Source organism: Netta rufina, assembly GCF_964035555.1.
Source record: "Netta rufina genome assembly, chromosome: 2".
In the NCBI taxonomy this organism is placed as follows: domain Eukaryota; kingdom Metazoa; phylum Chordata; class Aves; order Anseriformes; family Anatidae; genus Netta; species Netta rufina.
In genome coordinates, this window is record NC_140124.1 from 142,267,513 (window position 1) to 142,286,296 (window position 18,784).

Here is an 18,784-nt window from a genome sequence, read left to right on the forward strand (position 1 = left end):
TGTCTAATTAATTGTATGATTGACAAAAGGAATGTAGAAACAGATTTACATCCATTATATTTCTGGGTGTTGTCAGTGGAAACAGAAAAGGAGTTTGACTTGGAACATGAAAAGGAATGATGTGAAGCACGGAAAAAAAATCATTAAATAAGAATCTGAAATTTTTGTTTTTCTTCCATGATGTAATAAGAGTAAGTTGTACTTGCTGATTTCCAAATGCTACTTCCTGGTGTTAAACAAAAACTGTTCTGAGAGAAATTAATTGCTAAATGGACTGAATAAATGAAAAAAATGGTACAAACTCATGAGAAACATGTAGCATATGACTGTTAAAGAGAGGTCAGTGACCTATTGTCTCCTGTAAGTATAGCTCTTATTTTCTACCTATATCTTTTTTTAACCCAGTCCCTCTATTATATTTTTATAAAGCACAGAAGTACTGATAGTGGATGCTCCTCCAATATATGCAAATACATTTTATGTTTTAGAATAACCTCCTTTTTTAAAAAAGCAAATAAACTGTGAGTTAGCACTCATGGAGTGCAGCAGGGTTTTTTTGTAAAACTCTCCATGGTAAACATGAAGATTTCTGATCCAGTTTATGAAAAACAAAATCAAAACAAAATAATCACAACCAATTCTTGTCTATCATCCTCAGGAAAAGGTGACCCACTATATCCTGAAAAGTGTGCTTTAATTTAAATATTTTTTTAAATCAGTGAACTGTGTGTGCACTGTGTTGTGTTTCAAATTCCAAACTTTGAAAACATATCATTACCGCATTATACCATTGTGCAAACAGTGTTCAAGTTGGGGTCAAATCGTACCGCTTTTCCTTCCACAGATTTTGCATTTGTGTCATACATAGGGTTTTCAAAAGCAGCTTGTCCATTATTATTTTCATGTACAGAGCATCCTGTATACTGTGTTTTAGGTGCAGTCCTGTTGAAGAAAGACAGACTATTCAGTCTAACTGCAGTATTCCATACTGACATGGCATGACTTAAAAATTTGTACAGAATTTATCTCCCAGTTCCAATTAGGGGAGATAGATATAATGTATTACAATTTATTATTTTTTTTTACAGTATGTTTCCTAAGAACTAGTACTCTCTTTAATCAAAATATAAGATATTTATGATTCATTTGAAATTGTGCTCATTTGAAAGCTAAGTTAACAACCCAAGAAGAGGTAGATATTTCTCCTTGGATGATCATATGATAAATCATTAAGAGTCTTGTAAATATGCACTAATTCATGATCCAGATGACTGAGATATCCTTTTTTTTTTTTTTCCTTCTGGAGACTCAAGAAGTTTATTGAAAGCCAATTTATAACTGAAACATTTTATTTCTTATTAAAACTCTCAAAATATTAAAGTTTAATCCTCTGAAAATGTGATATATATTGTTATGCAAAATGCACACTGTATTGTAAACCATTGATATAAATAGGAAAGACAAGTGATTATAGCATATTATTAATAGCAAATGTATAAAAAAATTCTTAGGCATCTACATTCCTTCACAATCTGAAGCAGTTCAAAATCAAATGGCACCATATGAAATTTATGTTACACGTTTTAAAATAATGCAGTATATATTACAATGATTATTTTCAGGCAAACAGTAGTAAATAACTATTTTTCTCAATTAATAGGCAACAAATTGACTTGTTATTAAAGTGATGAAATTTTCTTTAGTCACCTAATGCTGTATTGCTACAGGAAAAGAGTAATTGAAACCAAGTCCAAATAATTGGATTGGATTGTGTTGGATTGGATTGGAACTGGTTTCAATATCATGAACAACATTTGAATGTAGACTAATAAAACTGAGATGACTATTATGGCTATATAACATAATTAGATATGAACTAATGATTTTAGATGCAGAAACAGTTCCATAACGAAACTTCTCACTGGCATAGTACTTGCATATGCTCATAAGCCAGTGTAGGCATTAAAATAAATTATTTAGGCTATGATTCACAATTCCGTCACATGTCAAAACAAAATACAGGCCAGGCAATCTACTGTAAACACACACAAAGCCTATTCCTTATATTATTTCCCATATGCCAATAATTAACAGAATCCATGATTTTCTAATTTAAATAAGTATGAATGAAGTTACTGCATGGTACAATAACCTGATATCTCAATCATGTCAGATCTAAAATGTGGTAGGAAGGAATGTCTACATGCATATTTTGCAAACAGTCTGTGGTTTTGCTCAACTCTTTATTTACACTTAAAAGATCGAAGGTGATAAAAAACAAAGTAATACAGAAATTTTATTTACATAGCTTATACTTACCTTTGTTTATAAAGATAAAAGCCAAATCCAGCAAATATAAGGGCAAAGAAAGGCACAAGGATAGCAATGGCCACTGAACTACTATTTGTACCATGTGGTTGATTGGAAGAATTTGAACCCTCAGACACGTTAAGACCTAACAGGAATAATAAGAAAAAACAAGTCATATATCTGTGTGTTTTTTTTTTCCTGACACCTACTACTTCATGAACTTCATAATTCAAATAACATCTTGTGATTGTGTCATCATAATATGTTCAGCTCTATACATACAGCTGTATGCTGAGACCACCTGGAAAGCAAATATAGTGGAGAATACCATATACAATTAATAATGACATGCAAAATGTAAAGAGAACAATACAAGTACTCTGGGATATTAATTACCTTACTACATAATTCTGTATGACAGTCAAGTTTTTGGTGTTATTACTACACATTAATGTACTGTGCTACAAAAAGTCAAATGTAGAGTAACCCATACATTAGATTGATTATATTATTGATTACATTTGTATATATTACGAAGAATAAGTACTGCATGTATAAATAGCAAACATGATTAAGAGGAAAGGGTAAATCACCTGAAGAGGCAAAACGAAAATTCATCATACTGATTTCATTGGCTGTTGCTTTTGATACACAAAGTGAAACAGGTAGAAAAAACTGTGAAGAGCTAAAGCCACATATTGATGAAAAAAATAAGAATATGATCTGCTGCATGGTTGAGGAACATATAAACTACTAGATTATCTACAAAACCAAAATACACACTTTTTTAATATGGGAAAAGGGAATACCAATGCAGCTTCAACATTAAGCTTTAAGCTTTGAATTAGACATTGTAAGAATTGCATTGTTAAGTTAGTATTTTCTTTCTAGATCTCACAAGGCAATATCTAGAAATTATCAAAACAAAACAAACGAAAAGCCCAACAGATTACCAATATGCTAAATACAGAACAATGAATTACATATTGTGAGGAAAATTGTCTGGGAACAGTGACAAAAGCATTTTGTCATAGAAAAATCGTGTTTCTTTGCATAAAATAATGAAGTGGTAAACATGATAAACAAAATCTGTTCACTGATTGTAAATCCATCCCTAACTTCAAAGAGAGACTGTTGACTCTCATTTTGTTGATTATTGACCTGATTAACCATGGTCAATGCTAGTATTTTATCATTCAAGAATTCAGCATTAACAAAATGAAAATTGGGGATTGCAGGAGAAATATCATAGTTGTACACAATATCAGAAAAGTAAATGAAATTCTTCATTTTAAAATATTTCCAGTTATCAGAGCTGTCATCTTCAAATAAATAAATAAATAAAATAAAGACTTTCTTTGGTGTAGAAGTGAACCTGCAGAATCAAGAAGTTGATTTTTAGGAAATAAATCAGTAAGATTTTGGTCTTCTTATAAGCAACATAAAGATTTACTTTAAAAATATTTAGCACTTTCACTCTAATATTTAGGTGCAATATTTAGGTGTAATGCCACTTAAGCACCATGAATAAGAGGACTGTTTATCAGAGCATTCTATAACTTGGGCTTTCAAAACAGTTATATGTGAAACTGAATGCTCAAGGAATTATTGCTCAAGGAATTATTGCTCAAGGAATTACAAATGCATAGCTAAATTAAGCAGTACATTGCAAGAAACCTATAACTCCTTATAACTTCTGACATAACACTCTTTGTAAGTTCTACTTAAATGTGATTTTAAGATATGAATATCTAAACATTCTATATCATGTCAATAATGTTAACATCCTGCAGATGCCCTTAAGTTACTGGATGTAATAAAACTGAATATTGAATATTGAACAGTGAAATGACAATGACGAAATTGTCTGAATACCTAATCTTTGAAGTCCAAATTGCCCATAGTCTTTACCCTGGATGAACCCTTGAAAAACATATGTAGCTCCATCAGGTTCAGCAGAAACCTGCAAACAAAAAGTACTCTGAACTAAATGTGGAAAAAAATGTTACAAGAGTCTGTTTGGAAAAAGAAATATCTTAATATGTTTGACCGGTAGCTGTTATTCCCCATTAAAACACACTTTTTTTTTTTCTTTCTTTTTTTTTTTTTTCTAGGAAATTAATGAAATTTAAAAGGAAAGACACAGCTGTTATGGGCACAGCTTAAAGCATGCTGGCTTATGGTGATCTCTACTGTTTTGTATTACCTCTAACTTTTGTTTTGTAAAACCAACCAACCAGCCAACCAAAAAATATATATTTCTGGCAATTCAAGATGCTGGTAGTTCTAGGTATCTTACATACTTTTAAATTATCTGATTTCTTAGGAAGTACAAAGCAAAAATTGTATCACAGGTAATCCCTAAGGATGCAAGTATTCAATAATAATCACTTTAAAAGTACATAGAAAAGACTTTGCCTTCAGTTGACAGTTGCTTTGTTATTACTTAATGCTCATCTCAATAACTACATAATTATACACTTGTAGACCAGAAGAATATTGAAGAAGGCTCTGGAACAAAACCAAAATATGCTAGCATAATCACTTGGGGAAGGGAGGAAAGAGTTATGATCCTATGAATTATTAACCTTATGAGGGTTAAGTACATATTAAAATAATACATTTTATTCTAATTTATAGGTACTTCCTTCCCAGGATAGTTACTAGGTTTAAATTCAGTGGTCCCAAGGCATTTTCCTTCAAGATTTTCCCTTAAGTTTCCCTTTCTCAAGGCAACAAGCGTGTCTTTACCAATGACCCGAAGCTATGCTTTCACTGAAGAAAAGAATGCATTTCTCAGGTGAATTTCTAACTTCAGGGTAAAGCAATCTGTTTGAGCTTTTCCAAGATCAAAATAAAAACAAAAACAAACAAAACAATCATTCACAGAATCACAGAATCACAGAACTGTAGGGGTTGGAATGGACCTTGAAAGATCATCGGGTCCAACCCCCCTGCCAAAGCAGGTTCCTCAGAGCAGGCTGCCCAGGTAGGCATCCAGACAGGCCTTGAATATCTCCATAGAAGGAGACTCCACAACCTCCCTAGGCAGCCTGTTCCAATGCTCCATCACCCTCACTGTGAAGTTCTTTCGCATGTCAGTGTGGAACTTCCTGTGCTCTAACTTGTAGCCATTGCCACTTGTCCTACCCCCACAAACCACTGAGAAGATAAAACCACTGAGAAGATCAACCACTTCAAATAAGGACAATACATAAATAGCATATGGTATATAGATAGCACACAAAACTCAATTGTGTACTTTTGTATATTTTATTTAAACTTAAATATTTTCCCTGAACTTACAATGAATTTTTCATTTCATTTAGTGAATCAGTATCTCTAACAAGATTCCAATTGGCATGCCTCAGCATTTTTTTGGTGCAGAATGTCAGTGTGATTTCAAATAAAAAACTTGCTCTCTCACTTTCTTTTGTAGCAGAAATATACTCACAAAACCATCCATAGCCCATTTTTCTTCTTTCAGCTTGCTCACGGATGTATGGGAGGGTGCTTTAATGAGATATATGTGGAGCATTAGCCGAGCTTCCTGGCTTTTGTAGACTCCTGTAGAATAGACGTTTTAAAATTCATATTTGCGTTGAGTAGAGAAATTACCTCATCTTTAAGAATAAGCATATAATTTCTTGCCTTAAATAGGAAAACAGGAAGAACAAGTAGCATTTTCACCAACATTTTATTTTAACAACATATATTATTTTGTGACTTTTTGTTTTAATCATTACCATAGAATTTCAATAGGAACTGATTTTAGTCTTTAGAGAGGACAGAAGGGAATTCCCTATACACACTTAACAATTATGGTAACAAAACATGCCTTAGACAGAACAAACCTTGACAGTAGTTTGATATGAGATGAAAAATACTATTCTGAATAAGGCAGAATGTATTTGAACTGAGCGTACCACTTTCAAGATGTGTAATTTATCTATCAGGTAAAGAAGGTGATATAGGAATATACATATCTAAGAGCTTTCCCGAAAGCTGAATTAAAAAATTCTGAAGTTGAAAATATTTCATAAAAATGGTTCTCATCAGTGTTAAAACACAATTTCTTCCACACAATGACAAGACTTGCATATAGGAGGAAGGAAGAAATTCTGGCACATCTGAATTGCTTAATATTGCAGTACTAGAAAAAAGAAGAGAGATAGCACAGTTTTCCAACTAGAATATCAAGTTTTGTATATGTGATCAGAATAAAATGGTTGTGTTGTAATTGCATCAAACTGAATTCCAGAGGAGCAAAAATGATTTTAAAAATGGACACATCTGTCTTACTGACAGCTAATCTGAGAAAGTAAAAAAATACATAAAATGGAAAGACATCGTATGCGCAGACATATCCCAGCTAAGAAAAGACATTTTACTCTGTCCTCTATGTTAGGACTTACTCACTCAAGGCTCTTACTATAGACTATGGCAAGAGATGGGAACCTCAAATGTTCATTTCTGCTTAAGATGCGGATTTCCTAGCTCTATTCAGAAGCATCAGTAAGAGAGTGGGCAATAAGATTGCTAATTCATGTTTCTCATTTCCATGCCTAAAATCACAGAACAAAAGTGCTCTCCACATTAAGGATAGGTGCTTACCCTATAAGAAGTATGAGCTAAAAAGAATACTTTTGTGTTAACATTACACAGAACTCAAATTAATGTGCCTTGATAACATAGGGTTTACTCTCATGTTTTCAGGACTGCATTAACATCACATAGTGCTTGGTCACTTCAGAGCTTGGACAGTGTGCATCTAGATATTTCTTTGAACTCGGGGGGGAAAAAAATCAATCCCATCTACTGTGCACGAATTGCATAAACATACATTAGGAAATGTTTGCATGAGGCTGAGGTCTTTAATGAGTGTACAGTGTCACAAACATTAGTTTTGTACACTCAAGCAAGAATATAGAGATTTTTTTTTTTCTTTTTCCAAAGACAAAGGCACCTCTGTCCTCTGCTGACTAACAATGATGGATTCACAAGCATTTCTCAGTGAAAGGCTGATGTACTTCTTCAGTGCTGGCAACTTGTTTTCCAGTGTACAAGAGAGTGTTTTATCTGAGCTAAATCAATAGGTAAAAGCTGTACCTTTCTCTTCTCTTAATCCCTATAATAGCATTGCTATTTTCACTCACACTGACCTGATCAAATGAACATGCCCATTTTCAACCTGTAATAGACATGTATACTATAATCACAGTAAGCACGGGTGTCAAAATAAAAATAAAAATAAAAATTTAAAAAAAAAAAAGGCAACAAATGCTAGAATAAAAACAAACAAACAAACAAACAAAAGTGAGAGCTGCAGGAGGAGAGAATTACTTTTCTTTCTGGAAAACCTCAAGTCAAATATAAAACAACTTCTTGGCATCTCAATGTCTTTTTATTCCATCCCTGCTTCCCTGACCCTAAGACACTCTTTCAATATATACACTCTCAGTTTTCTACATATAAAATAGGGATAAATTAATTACCCAATGAACTATGCATTGCTTGTATAGAGAGTACAAATGGGCAACTAATACCCTTATGGAAATTACATTGTAGAACTTAAACAGACATCATATTAAAGATTAAATTCACAAAGACAGTCAAGACAAACATGGTTAACAATCAGAAATTATTTTAGGACACTTTTAAAAATATATTTTTAATACCAATAGTCTGTTATGCTTATTCACATCCCTGTTTTGTAGCTTGCTACTCCTGTGATGTGACAGGTCCACTGGCTGTGTGGCTGAGATGTCTCAATCAAGGAACTGACAGAGTTAGAAAAACAAAACAAATCCAAACATTTTTACAGTCTTCATGTTTGCTTGCTTGTCAAGCCATATCTGTGGTTTCTGATGATGGTTCACAATGCAGAGAGCTGCACATATTGTTGTGCCAACCTAACCACAGCAGAAATGTCATACCATACCATAAACAAATATTGTGGTCAAGGGATTCTTCTGAAACCACAGCAAGATGGGTAGCAACTTTTTTTCAACTATATCAGCCAGTCTAAAAAAAACTATAATCTCTCTTTGTTCTCCATGTTCTTTAATTATCTCTGCCTTGCCGAGTCAACATGTTGCTTATAAGTCAATAATAAGCTGTTGTAGGAAAAATTCATTTAAGCCATTTAAGAATTAATAAAATTTAACGAATAGTAATTTAAGATTACTTATAACAACTAAGGAAGAATAATGTGAATTAAGATGAATTAGTGGATTAGAATTGTTCTACTCCTCATTCCTATTAACTACAAATATAATACAAAGCTGGGAAAAGAGAAGGAAAAGGTAGAATAATCCCTTCTTCTGAAAAAGAACTGAACTAGAATTAAAATTTTGATAAGACAAGACAGTTTTCAGCAGATGTTAAAAACTTAAGCATTATGAATTAAGTTAGAGGGAACCAATGCATATAAAACAGAAAACATTAACTGAAATTAATATTTCTTATCCCATACCTGAAAGCAGCAATTCCATATTGCTGTTTGTAAGTGTTGCATTTACTCTTCCTGAAGTTGCATTGAAACTGGTGACTGTCAAAGTCATGGGCTGTTTCTTGCTTTTGTAGTTGTAAGAGCCTTTCCATATATAATTTTGGGCAAAAACATCATCAGGAACTATACAGACATCAAACATATTTCAATACATATTTTAATATTTAGCACTTATGAAGTCAATCATCCAATAAAATATACAAAATAAATAAATATTAGCATTTTCTCTACTTTACCCTCTCTCCTTTTAGAATCATAGAATCATAAAATAGTTTGGGTTGGAAAGGACCTTAAAGACCATCTAGTTCCAACCTCCCCGCCACAGGCTGGGACACCTTCCAGTAGAACAGGTTGCTCAAAGCCCCATCCAGACTGGCCTTAAACACTTTGTCATTAGCCCACTGTAAAATGATTCATTTAAGTAATAGTATTGTTCAAAAGTAATATGTTACCTATACATCAATACAGATATATGCAAATTTTCAAAGTCTTGACATGAGATATGAGATACCATTTAAAAAATGAAATTGAAGGTTCCTTAGAATGTCTTTACTACACTTTCCAAAGACAATATATCAACATTAGCCTTATAATAAATCATCAAAAATCTGCATACTCACATCATTTGGAGTTACTCTTATTTAAATTAAAGTTCTATGTTAGTGTGTACACTGGCATCTCACGTCAAATAAGCACACAGGAACACTTGCTCCTTTTTCTCTCAGGGTGTCCCAAAATTCAAGAGTGAGGCACACTGGAATACCTGATAGTTTTCCTTCACTGTTTATTTTATGGGCCACAGACACAAGGTGTCTTCCCTATATAGCTTTCCTGGAGTTTTATCTGTGTATACATACAGGCATTTTTTGAAAAGTAAACCCATAAAAACATAACACCTGCATACTGGGCCTGTAAGCTACAAGCAAGGAAAATGCATGGTGCAAACAATCTGATACTGCTACCTGTTATGCCTGCAATTTATTTTCCCAGTTTCAGGAAAATGGATCTTTATGTAATTTATTTGCAATTACTTGGGATTGTACAAAAATTTTCCAAATGAAAAAACTAGTAATATGCATACCAAGCAATATATCATTAACATAGTTATGAAGGTAAGTAAAACATAATAAAAAAGAAATTACCAAAACCTATCCTATAAAAATACTTTTTAAATCTTTATTCATATCAGTAGGCATTTAATAGGGATAAATTAAAAGGCTAATTTTAGTTAAGGAAACTTCTCTCTTAAAAAAATTTATTCTCTCTTAAAAACTTTATTAATTCTGAGCCACGCAGTGCAGTCTCACAAATTTATTCTGTTTATCTTTTCTACAGAAATATTGTTTAAAACTATAAACACTTGAAAGTATTTACCACTTAGTTTGGGACTTGGTGTTCCCAAAGCTGGTCTGGGATCCTTCACCAATATTTTGGAACCAGCTGTTAGAAAGAATGAATGACAAAAAGACAAAGTATGAGCAAATTGGTTACTCAAAAACTAGGAAAAATAATTTCCATAATGGAATTTACTTGTTATACAGGATTGAAGATGATGTTTCAAACTCCAAACACAAATGGTATTTCAGTCAATATTGAGCCTTAGTATCACAGGAGCACATACACATTGATTTCTTTTGTTGCCACATTTTTGCCAAATTTTCGAAGTTAACCAGATGCTACAAAGTCATTTGTTAATACCCAAAACTGTAGGCATTCACTTCAGAATCCACATTTCAGAATTCACAGTCTTGGACTAGGCATCTAATATGTGATATGTCTTCTAGTATTTGATCTAAGGCAAGTTTTATGATTTACAAATGTAGATTTAGTATTCATATTTATAATATATATATATATAGGCATTCATATAAAGTAGCACTGTGGGCAGTGCTTTGAATGTACATGCAATGTAACACCAATGAAGAGACAAATGCATTTTAAATCATGTTCCTCTTCAGGATTTAATTATCTTCAGCAGTACTGAGAGAAACAACTTGTGTTGAGAAATGTGACACCCTCATCCACCCAGCGTGTCACTTTATCATAGAAGGAGATCATAGAAGGAGATCAGGTTCGTCAAGCAGGATCTGCCTTTCATAAACCCATGCTGACTGGGTCTGATCACCTGGTTGCCCTGCAAGTGCTGCGTGATGACTCTCAAGATAATCTGCTCCAAGAGCTTCCCTGGCACTGAGGTCAAACTGACAGGCCTATAGTTCCCCGGGTCTAGCCTCCGGCCCTTCTTGTAGATGGGCATCACGTTTGCTAGCTGCCAGTTAACTGGGACCTCCCCCAGTAGCCAGGACTGCTGATAAATGATGGAAAGTGGCTTGGCCAGCTCCTCTGCCAGTTCTGTCAGTACCCTCGGGTGAATCCCATCCGGCCCCATCGATTTGTGTACATCCAAGTGCTGTAGCAGATCGCCAACCATTTCCTCGTGGATAGTGAGGGCCACGTACTGCTCCCCATCCCCTTCCACCAGCTCAGGGTACTGAGTATCCAGAGAACAACTGGTATTGCCGCTAAAGACTGAGGCAAAGAAGGTATGAAGCACCTCAGCCTTTTCCTCATCCTTTGTAACTAATTTTCACCACACATCCAGTAAAGGATGAGAGACCTCCAAGATCATCTGGTTCAACCATCCCCCTACCACCAATATCACCCACTACCAGGATGCTGTTGGCCTTCTTGGCCACCCAGGCACACTGCTGGCTCATGTTCAGGTGAGCATCAACCAACACACCCAGATCCTTTTCCTCTGCACAGCTTTCAAGCCACTCTGTCCCAAGCCTTTAGCATTGCATGAGTTTGCTGTGGCCACAGTGCAGGATTTGGCACTTAGCCATGTTGAACCTCATCCCATCGCCCTCCGCCCATTGATCCAACCCATCCAGGTCCCACTGCAGGGCCTTCCTACCCTCCGGCAGATCGACACTTTCCCTCAGCTTGGTGTCATCTGCAAACTTAGTGAGGATGCCCTCAATTCCCTCTTCCAAATCATCAATAAAGATGTCGAACAGGATGGGCCCCAACACCAACCCCTGAGGAACACCACTGGTGATTGGTCACCAGCTGGATTTCAGTCCATTCACCACTACTCTTTGGGTCCAGACGTCCAGCCAGTTTTTAACCCAGCAAAGAGTATACATGTCCAAGCCATGGGCTGCCAGCTTCTCCAGGAGAATACTGTGGGAGACCATGCCAAAGGCACATGTCATGATGCAGTAAATGCAATAGGGAAGTGATATGTCTTTCAAATGAAACTATTTTATTTTCCAGACAGTAATTTGGATTCACTGGGGTATAAAGTCACACATTTCTGTCTTCCATTGTAAGATACTCTCAGCACTAGGCTCCATTCCTTGCTCCAGTGGTTATTTAAATATTTTGCATTTTGAATCTTGACTTGGAAACCAGTTATTCTTTCTCTCTGGTCAATACTCTAAAAAAATTGACAAAAAACCAACTTTTCTTTCCCTGAGTGGAATGTTCTGCATAGCAGGAAGTTTCATCAGGAAGCACTGAGAATATATTTCTTGAGAGCATTACAAAAGGCTTCTTCTTGGTATATATATTAAAATTGGCAAACAGGAAGATCAGGAGGGCAGAATTCAACCTAAATTTCTCATGGCTTCCTGATTGCTGTTACTACTGATTGATCTCTATTTCCTCTCTCTTTTGAAAGAAGCTTGCTGAACTTCATTGAACATGTTTGATTTGGAGGGTGTGTTTCAACAGCATATGCTTTTTGTCTGCATCAAGCTCATGTTAGAAATATCTGGCTCATAGTTTCCAAAGAGCTTTAGTACAATCAGCTTCAAGTTAATCAGTCTTGTCAAAGTGGATACATTTCTAGTCAAGTTCAAAACTGAAATTTTAAATACAAGATCAAAACTAAAGCTTGTTATCTATGGTGTTCAAGTTTCTAGATACAACCATTTGCTAAACAAATCTTTAAAGAGATCAGTTTTGTATTTAAAAGTGAAAATCCTGCTTTGTTTCCCCTACAGATCCTTTTATAGATCTCAACTTCATTTCTTTTCATCCCTTTCCAATTTATTTTTGAGAAGTTCACCATCACAGGAGAACAACCTAATGTAGTGCTCTTCTCTTTTCTGTAGGAGGGAAGATTTACCCATTTCTGTAATAGGTGAGACTGAAAATATTCAAAAGACATTTTCCTTTATCTCATTAGTTAATTCATTACAATTTGTTACTCATTCATACCTTTCAACAAGAACAAGAAGCAAGACCACTGAGCCTAAAAATTATTTATTTCAATAACATTTCCTCAGGACATTTGGAAACTACATTACATGACAAGGTAGATACTCTTGTAGTTACCCATGTTTGTGTTTGTTTGTTTGCTTGTTGTTTGTTTTTTTTTTAATTTTCATAATGGTTTCTCATTATCAGATACAGTTAATATGACTTGTTTCAACATCATAAGCAGAAAATTCTTGTATTTAAATAAAAGCCATGAAGTACATTTGGCCTGCTATAACGCTTCCTGAGTACTAATCAAGTCATGAGCTTTTTGGCAGATTACTTTCTAATACTCTCTCCCAACACTCTGCTCTGTTTTCCCCCAGCGCTTGCCTGGCATTTAATGCCAGGACACCTGTTGTGTTGTGTTTTTGGTTTTTTTTTAAGTAATACAAAATATTAACTTCCTGTGAAGTTAATTCCCCTTCCAAGTGGTTACATAGCCTCTGAATGGCTCCGTAAAAGCCCTGGTGATAACTACATCTGGAAAATTAGGTATCAGTAACCTGAAAGGTAGTTTAATTATTCAGGAAATGGAATTCCAGACAGTTGCTATACTTGAGGATGTTTCTTATCTCACATGAAAAATACCATTCTCATCATGATTTTGCCATGAGGTTTTTCATGCCATGCCACCACAAGACAAAGTACACAGAAAAAAATAAAAATTTAAAACTTAAAAAAAAGTGAATGTTGGAAAAGCAAAGACAAAGTAAATAAATTAGTTTTGTTTGTGAGTAGTATATTGTTGTTCACATATGAATATAAAATAATTATAGACCCTATTAATGAATCCTATGCAGTAATTTAGACACTTGCTTGGACTTAGTAGGCATCCTTCTCTAATATTGCAACTGTCATTGCTGTGTTGCAGCTGACATAGTCTCTTTAAATAAACTTATCCTTGTCTAGGTTTAATAGGTATGTGCAAAAACATTGAGGTCCTTACTCCACTGAGCTTATCAGAATGTAGACCACACCTGACTCAGTCAGAACTTTAAAAGCAGGTGTCAACCTGTCCCCAGAATTATACCTGTAATTGACACCTCTGTGCATGCAAATGAAACACAAGTACATGAAAGCATTTGTCCCATGAAACACAACTGACAAAGGATTAGAGTTATCTTCTTACATGTTCACCCTCCTAGTTCTCCTTGCTATTCTGCCTCATCTGATTAGACTGCAAGTAAAGGAAACTTGAAATGTGAGATATGAGATATGCAGTAACAGAAGAGCCTACCTTCACAAACTGGAACTTTGCCAGTCCATGTACCATCAGACCTACAGGCTCTATGCTCTGATCCTCCCGCCAGGAAGAAGCCTGGCTGACAAGTGTAAATCAATGTATAGCCAAGTGAGGGAAGATCCATTCCTGCAACATTTGCATGAGATGGTGTTTCTGGTTGTTTACAGCTGTGAGCTACAAAGAAAAGATAAAATATCCTTCAGTCAAAATGGTCAAAATATTTCTGGAAAAAAAAAAATAAATCTATATCCATTCTGAAAGGTAAGTAATGAAGAAAAAAGCTTCAATAAAAATAACATATTAATATGTTTTTAAAAACTAGTGTTAGAAGTTATTGTATAGTCTATGATTTATTGTCCTGAGACTGCAACTACATTCTTGAAAGTGTTTTTTCCATCTTCAAGAGACAAAGAACCAGTTTAAATGCACCCTTGCACATCTAAAATTGCTCATCTGCATACATGAACATAACACACATTTTATCATAGTAAAAAGCAATCCTGATTTGTGACTTATATGACTTGTGACATAGAAAAATAGTAAATAAATGGGCCACCTCAGAAAAATACTATGAAAGGTCAAAGGGGAGTGGTAAGTGAGGCAAGTTTTAACTATCATAAACAAAAATTAATTCCCAACCCTAATCTCATGAAAAGTGTTTTACATCTTTAACAACCACCGGAGTCTGAGAACCCTGTGTTATCTCAAAAACAGCAAAGTTCCAGAGTATGAGAAGACCTTGGCTTTCAACAAACTGAGCTACTGATTTGGCGTTTGTTTAGGGGGAACATTAACACTAAATGTAACACCAATACTGTTTTCTTCTGTGGATACGCTCACCACTGCTTTTTGAAGTTTTTCTGTAAGGTCAGACCTTATAAGGTGAGACTGTTTCCAGAAAAACACAACTGGCTTGCTGAAGAACAAGGAAGATTACCTATGAAGTGTAAAAGATGTAAAAAATGAAATGTTGCCTGCCATATGCAAGTAATAAGATTGTCTCCATTTCAGATTTAACAAATTCCAACTAAAAAAAATCTTTTTTTCCTTCTTAAAATACCCTGAGTACCTAACTGGGAAACAGTGCAAACTCTTTGCTAGACCTGGTTGTAAATTTCTAGTCCAGTACAAGGTAGGATTGTCCATGGCTTTCCTGCATGGCCTGTTCTCGCCACCTGTTCCTGACTCTGCACACTCTTCATTGGAAGGGTTGCATTCTCTTAGACAGAAACTTACTATTTTCACAATTTCTCTGGTCAATGGGCTGTCTGTGCTTCAAAAAGGATCAGATTTAGTATGACTCAACACACTAATATTCTCATTATTTTTCTTTTTTAAAAATCTACAGGCTATTTTAGAAAAATTGTTTTACTCACAAAATTTCTTTTTTCATTTCTAGCTGCTGTAAACTAGCAATGCAACTTTATATTAAATTTAGTTTAAAATAGCTATATATAAAAACAGGTAACTTTATAGAAATGTTACTGAAACTAAGTAGCCGAGAGAGAAAAAAAATAACAAATAATTTTAGGATTAGCATAAAAATGTATCCACCTATCAAATACTTACGTATACATTCTGGCTGAATTCCACTCCATGTAAGATCAGGAAGGCAAGTTCGTGTTGTTGATCCATGGAGAAGATGTCCTTTCTTGCACTGAAATTGAACAACATTTCCCACCTGTTGAAAAGTAGAAAGCACAGTTATATTGTTATGAGGAAATAACTTTTTTTTTTTTTTTTTCATATCTGACAGCAAACTTCCTCACATAATACGGGCTCAATAAATTGTGGTACCCTTTCTGTAAAAAGTAAATTCAATCCACACAGGATACTGATATGAGATAGAAGAATTGCTTCATTCTCATTAAAATTACTCTATCCACAAACCAAAATCCTCTGTGGATAAAAATCAAATCCTTGTGTCCTGTGATCTCTCTGGCATGTGATGACTTTCCAGGTTTGGACTTCCTCTGCCAGGTAAAAAAAAAAAAAAAAAAGGAAGAAAAAAAATATGAAGACCAAGCTAGGAAATCTGGCAGCAAACCAGAAGGACAGTCACAGAGCTGTAATGGGCAATAGATTCTACTAGACCTTTGCTCCTTTGCTGAACTAGAGCCACCTTTGTGGAGTGCTGTATGAATTCACAAGCTATAATGAGAAATTTTTTCATTAGAACATACAAGGGCCTGTCAACAATGGTATCTCATGCTTCAGAAACTATAAGTTTCCTACAATATTTTAATCTTCCTTTTTCATCACAAGAGATAAAAAATAATCTTTTTTTATATACACATATAATAGAAACCAGAATGTAAATACAATATGGTTTATAATACTAATACATCTGATATTAGTTTTTAATTATTATTCTTATTATAGGTTTGTGTTTTATAAAATATGAAATATATTTTTTTAGTCAGTAATGGTTTGGGCATAAACATAACCTGGAATAACTTGTTAAACATGTCCAGTCATTATGATATAAATGAAAATGCAGACAATTTCCAATTTTATCAAATGCAGGGAAGTTAGATTTTAAGGATATCATTTGGGGAGTAGACTCTTACGTGCTGTGAGTGGAGGACTCAAATATTAAGGTGTGTAGATCATATGTACTATTCTGTAGTCACCTGTATTACTGTATTTATCAACTTATGTTCAAACAAGAAGTTGAAAAGTTTGAATTGTATATGATTATTTATTTATTTATTTAAATTTTGTTTAATTGTAAAATGATTGGCTCAATTTGATGCCTAAAGGTAAAATATAGATGCTTTCAAAATAGCTTAATCCTGGGAAACAGCACGTCACTACTACACATAGTCATTTGAAACTTCATAGTACTATCTCTTTCCAGCTCAAGCTTTTCATAAGAATGAAATTTAATAAAAACCCATGAAATATAGATAGCAGCTAATCAACCCAGTGTATGATTTAAACATCATCTCTTTATTTATTTATTTGCAGTGCTCACTGGACTATGTAATTACTTTTAAAAGATTTTGAAAAAAATATACTAAATAGCTTTCGTGATTAAACACATAGTGAGAAAACACTAACAGCTTAAGTTGCACCAAACAGAAACAGAAGTACTCTTTAACTTATTTATTTACTTGTTTGTTTGTGATAAAGACCATAGCTAAAACAACCACCGTCAATGTATTACTTTACAAGAAGTACTAGTCTTATAAAAGATTTTTTCAGTTTAGTCATCTAACAATGAAATCTGCATTTGCAACTATACAATGAATACCTACCCTATTTAATCTTTACCTATCAAGGAAGAAAATACTTTGAAACTGTTTTTTAAATCAGGACCCTCCTCCCCACAGTTGCCTCCCCCAAAATAACACCAATTCTAGTGCAACTGGTAAATGTAGTTGCTTAATATGAATTTTTAATTTTCTTTCCACTTTATTCTTTCCAAAATGACTTTGTGATCTTCCTGAATAAAAAAATATTTGAGAAAAGAAAAAAAGAAACTTAAACATTTTGTGAAATGGAGAAGTTATACATCATGAAAGCCAATGAGAAAAAGATATCTGACTGCTTATTCCTAGATACATAATTCTAAAGTGTAAATTAGAGATTCAAGCTCTGGTAGTCAATAGCAACTCCAGGAATAGCTGCTCTATGGGTTTAACTCCTTAGTCAAACTACATAATTTATTTCCAATTAACAAATTAACACTTTATGTGCTATATGCTCTTAAAAAATAAAAATAATAATCTTCTTTTTAGAGTTCAATTGATTTTAGGATTATCTTTCATAGATTATCTCAACATCATTTAAATATGGGCAATATTAGACCAATCAGATAACATCATCCTGAAACTTTCAGCTACTTTTGGAGTCAATCATTTAGAACTTTTAAAGTAGCGTATTATGTAAAATATATTTTTTTCATTGTATAAAATCTCTTCAGAGAAATAAGAACTCAATAGATTAAAAACTGTATTGAGTATACTCGGTAAAATTCAGCATATTATAATTCAACTCATCAAGAATTGCATCAAAAAGTTGATACTTTGTGAGTTGAAAGGGATGGAAAATTATGTCCATAAAGTCTTCAGACCTCCAGGACACTGTGTAATAGTGAAAAAGGGAGAAGTTGTATTTTCTGTGACTTCTATCTCTTCTTTAGCTCTCATATTCATGACTTTGGATAAGTTCTTTATGAACGGACTCTTTGGCCAGACAGATACACTGAAGATAAACCATTCCACCTGAAGATAACCAAGAAACACACTTTTTTTTTTTTTTTCCCCACAAAAAAAAAAAAAAAGATGAGTATACAACTCATCTTTGCTGCAACTCTAATATATAGCTTCATTTAACCAGTTTGTTAGCCCAGTACTACAAACACATTAGTGAGATAAGGAAATGGCTGTTGAACTGCCAACCCTGTTTAACTATCTTATTTTCCTTTTATAACAAGATTACCCATG

At 34.1% G+C, this 18,784-nt stretch overlaps 1 protein-coding gene across 3 annotated transcripts in view; it reads right to left on the minus strand.

Moving 5' to 3' along the window:
* Nucleotides 1–782: 782 nt before the first annotated feature.
* CSMD3 (CUB and Sushi multiple domains 3) overlaps nucleotides 783–18,784 on the minus strand; it is a gene marked incomplete at both ends in the record, with an annotated part of 670,606 nt that continues 652,604 nt past the window's right edge. For all 3 annotated transcript variants that reach the window (XM_084281281.1, XM_084281280.1, XM_084281279.1), the window contains 8 exons: nucleotides 783–942; nucleotides 2,320–2,455; nucleotides 4,186–4,273; nucleotides 5,765–5,877; nucleotides 8,786–8,944; nucleotides 10,196–10,261; nucleotides 14,328–14,507; nucleotides 15,903–16,014. In XM_084281281.1, coding sequence (XP_084137407.1) covers nucleotides 783–942; nucleotides 2,320–2,455; nucleotides 4,186–4,273; nucleotides 5,765–5,877; nucleotides 8,786–8,944; nucleotides 10,196–10,261; nucleotides 14,328–14,507; nucleotides 15,903–16,014 — 1,014 coding nt within the window. The remainder of the gene's footprint in view (nucleotides 943–2,319; nucleotides 2,456–4,185; nucleotides 4,274–5,764; nucleotides 5,878–8,785; nucleotides 8,945–10,195; nucleotides 10,262–14,327; nucleotides 14,508–15,902; nucleotides 16,015–18,784) is intronic.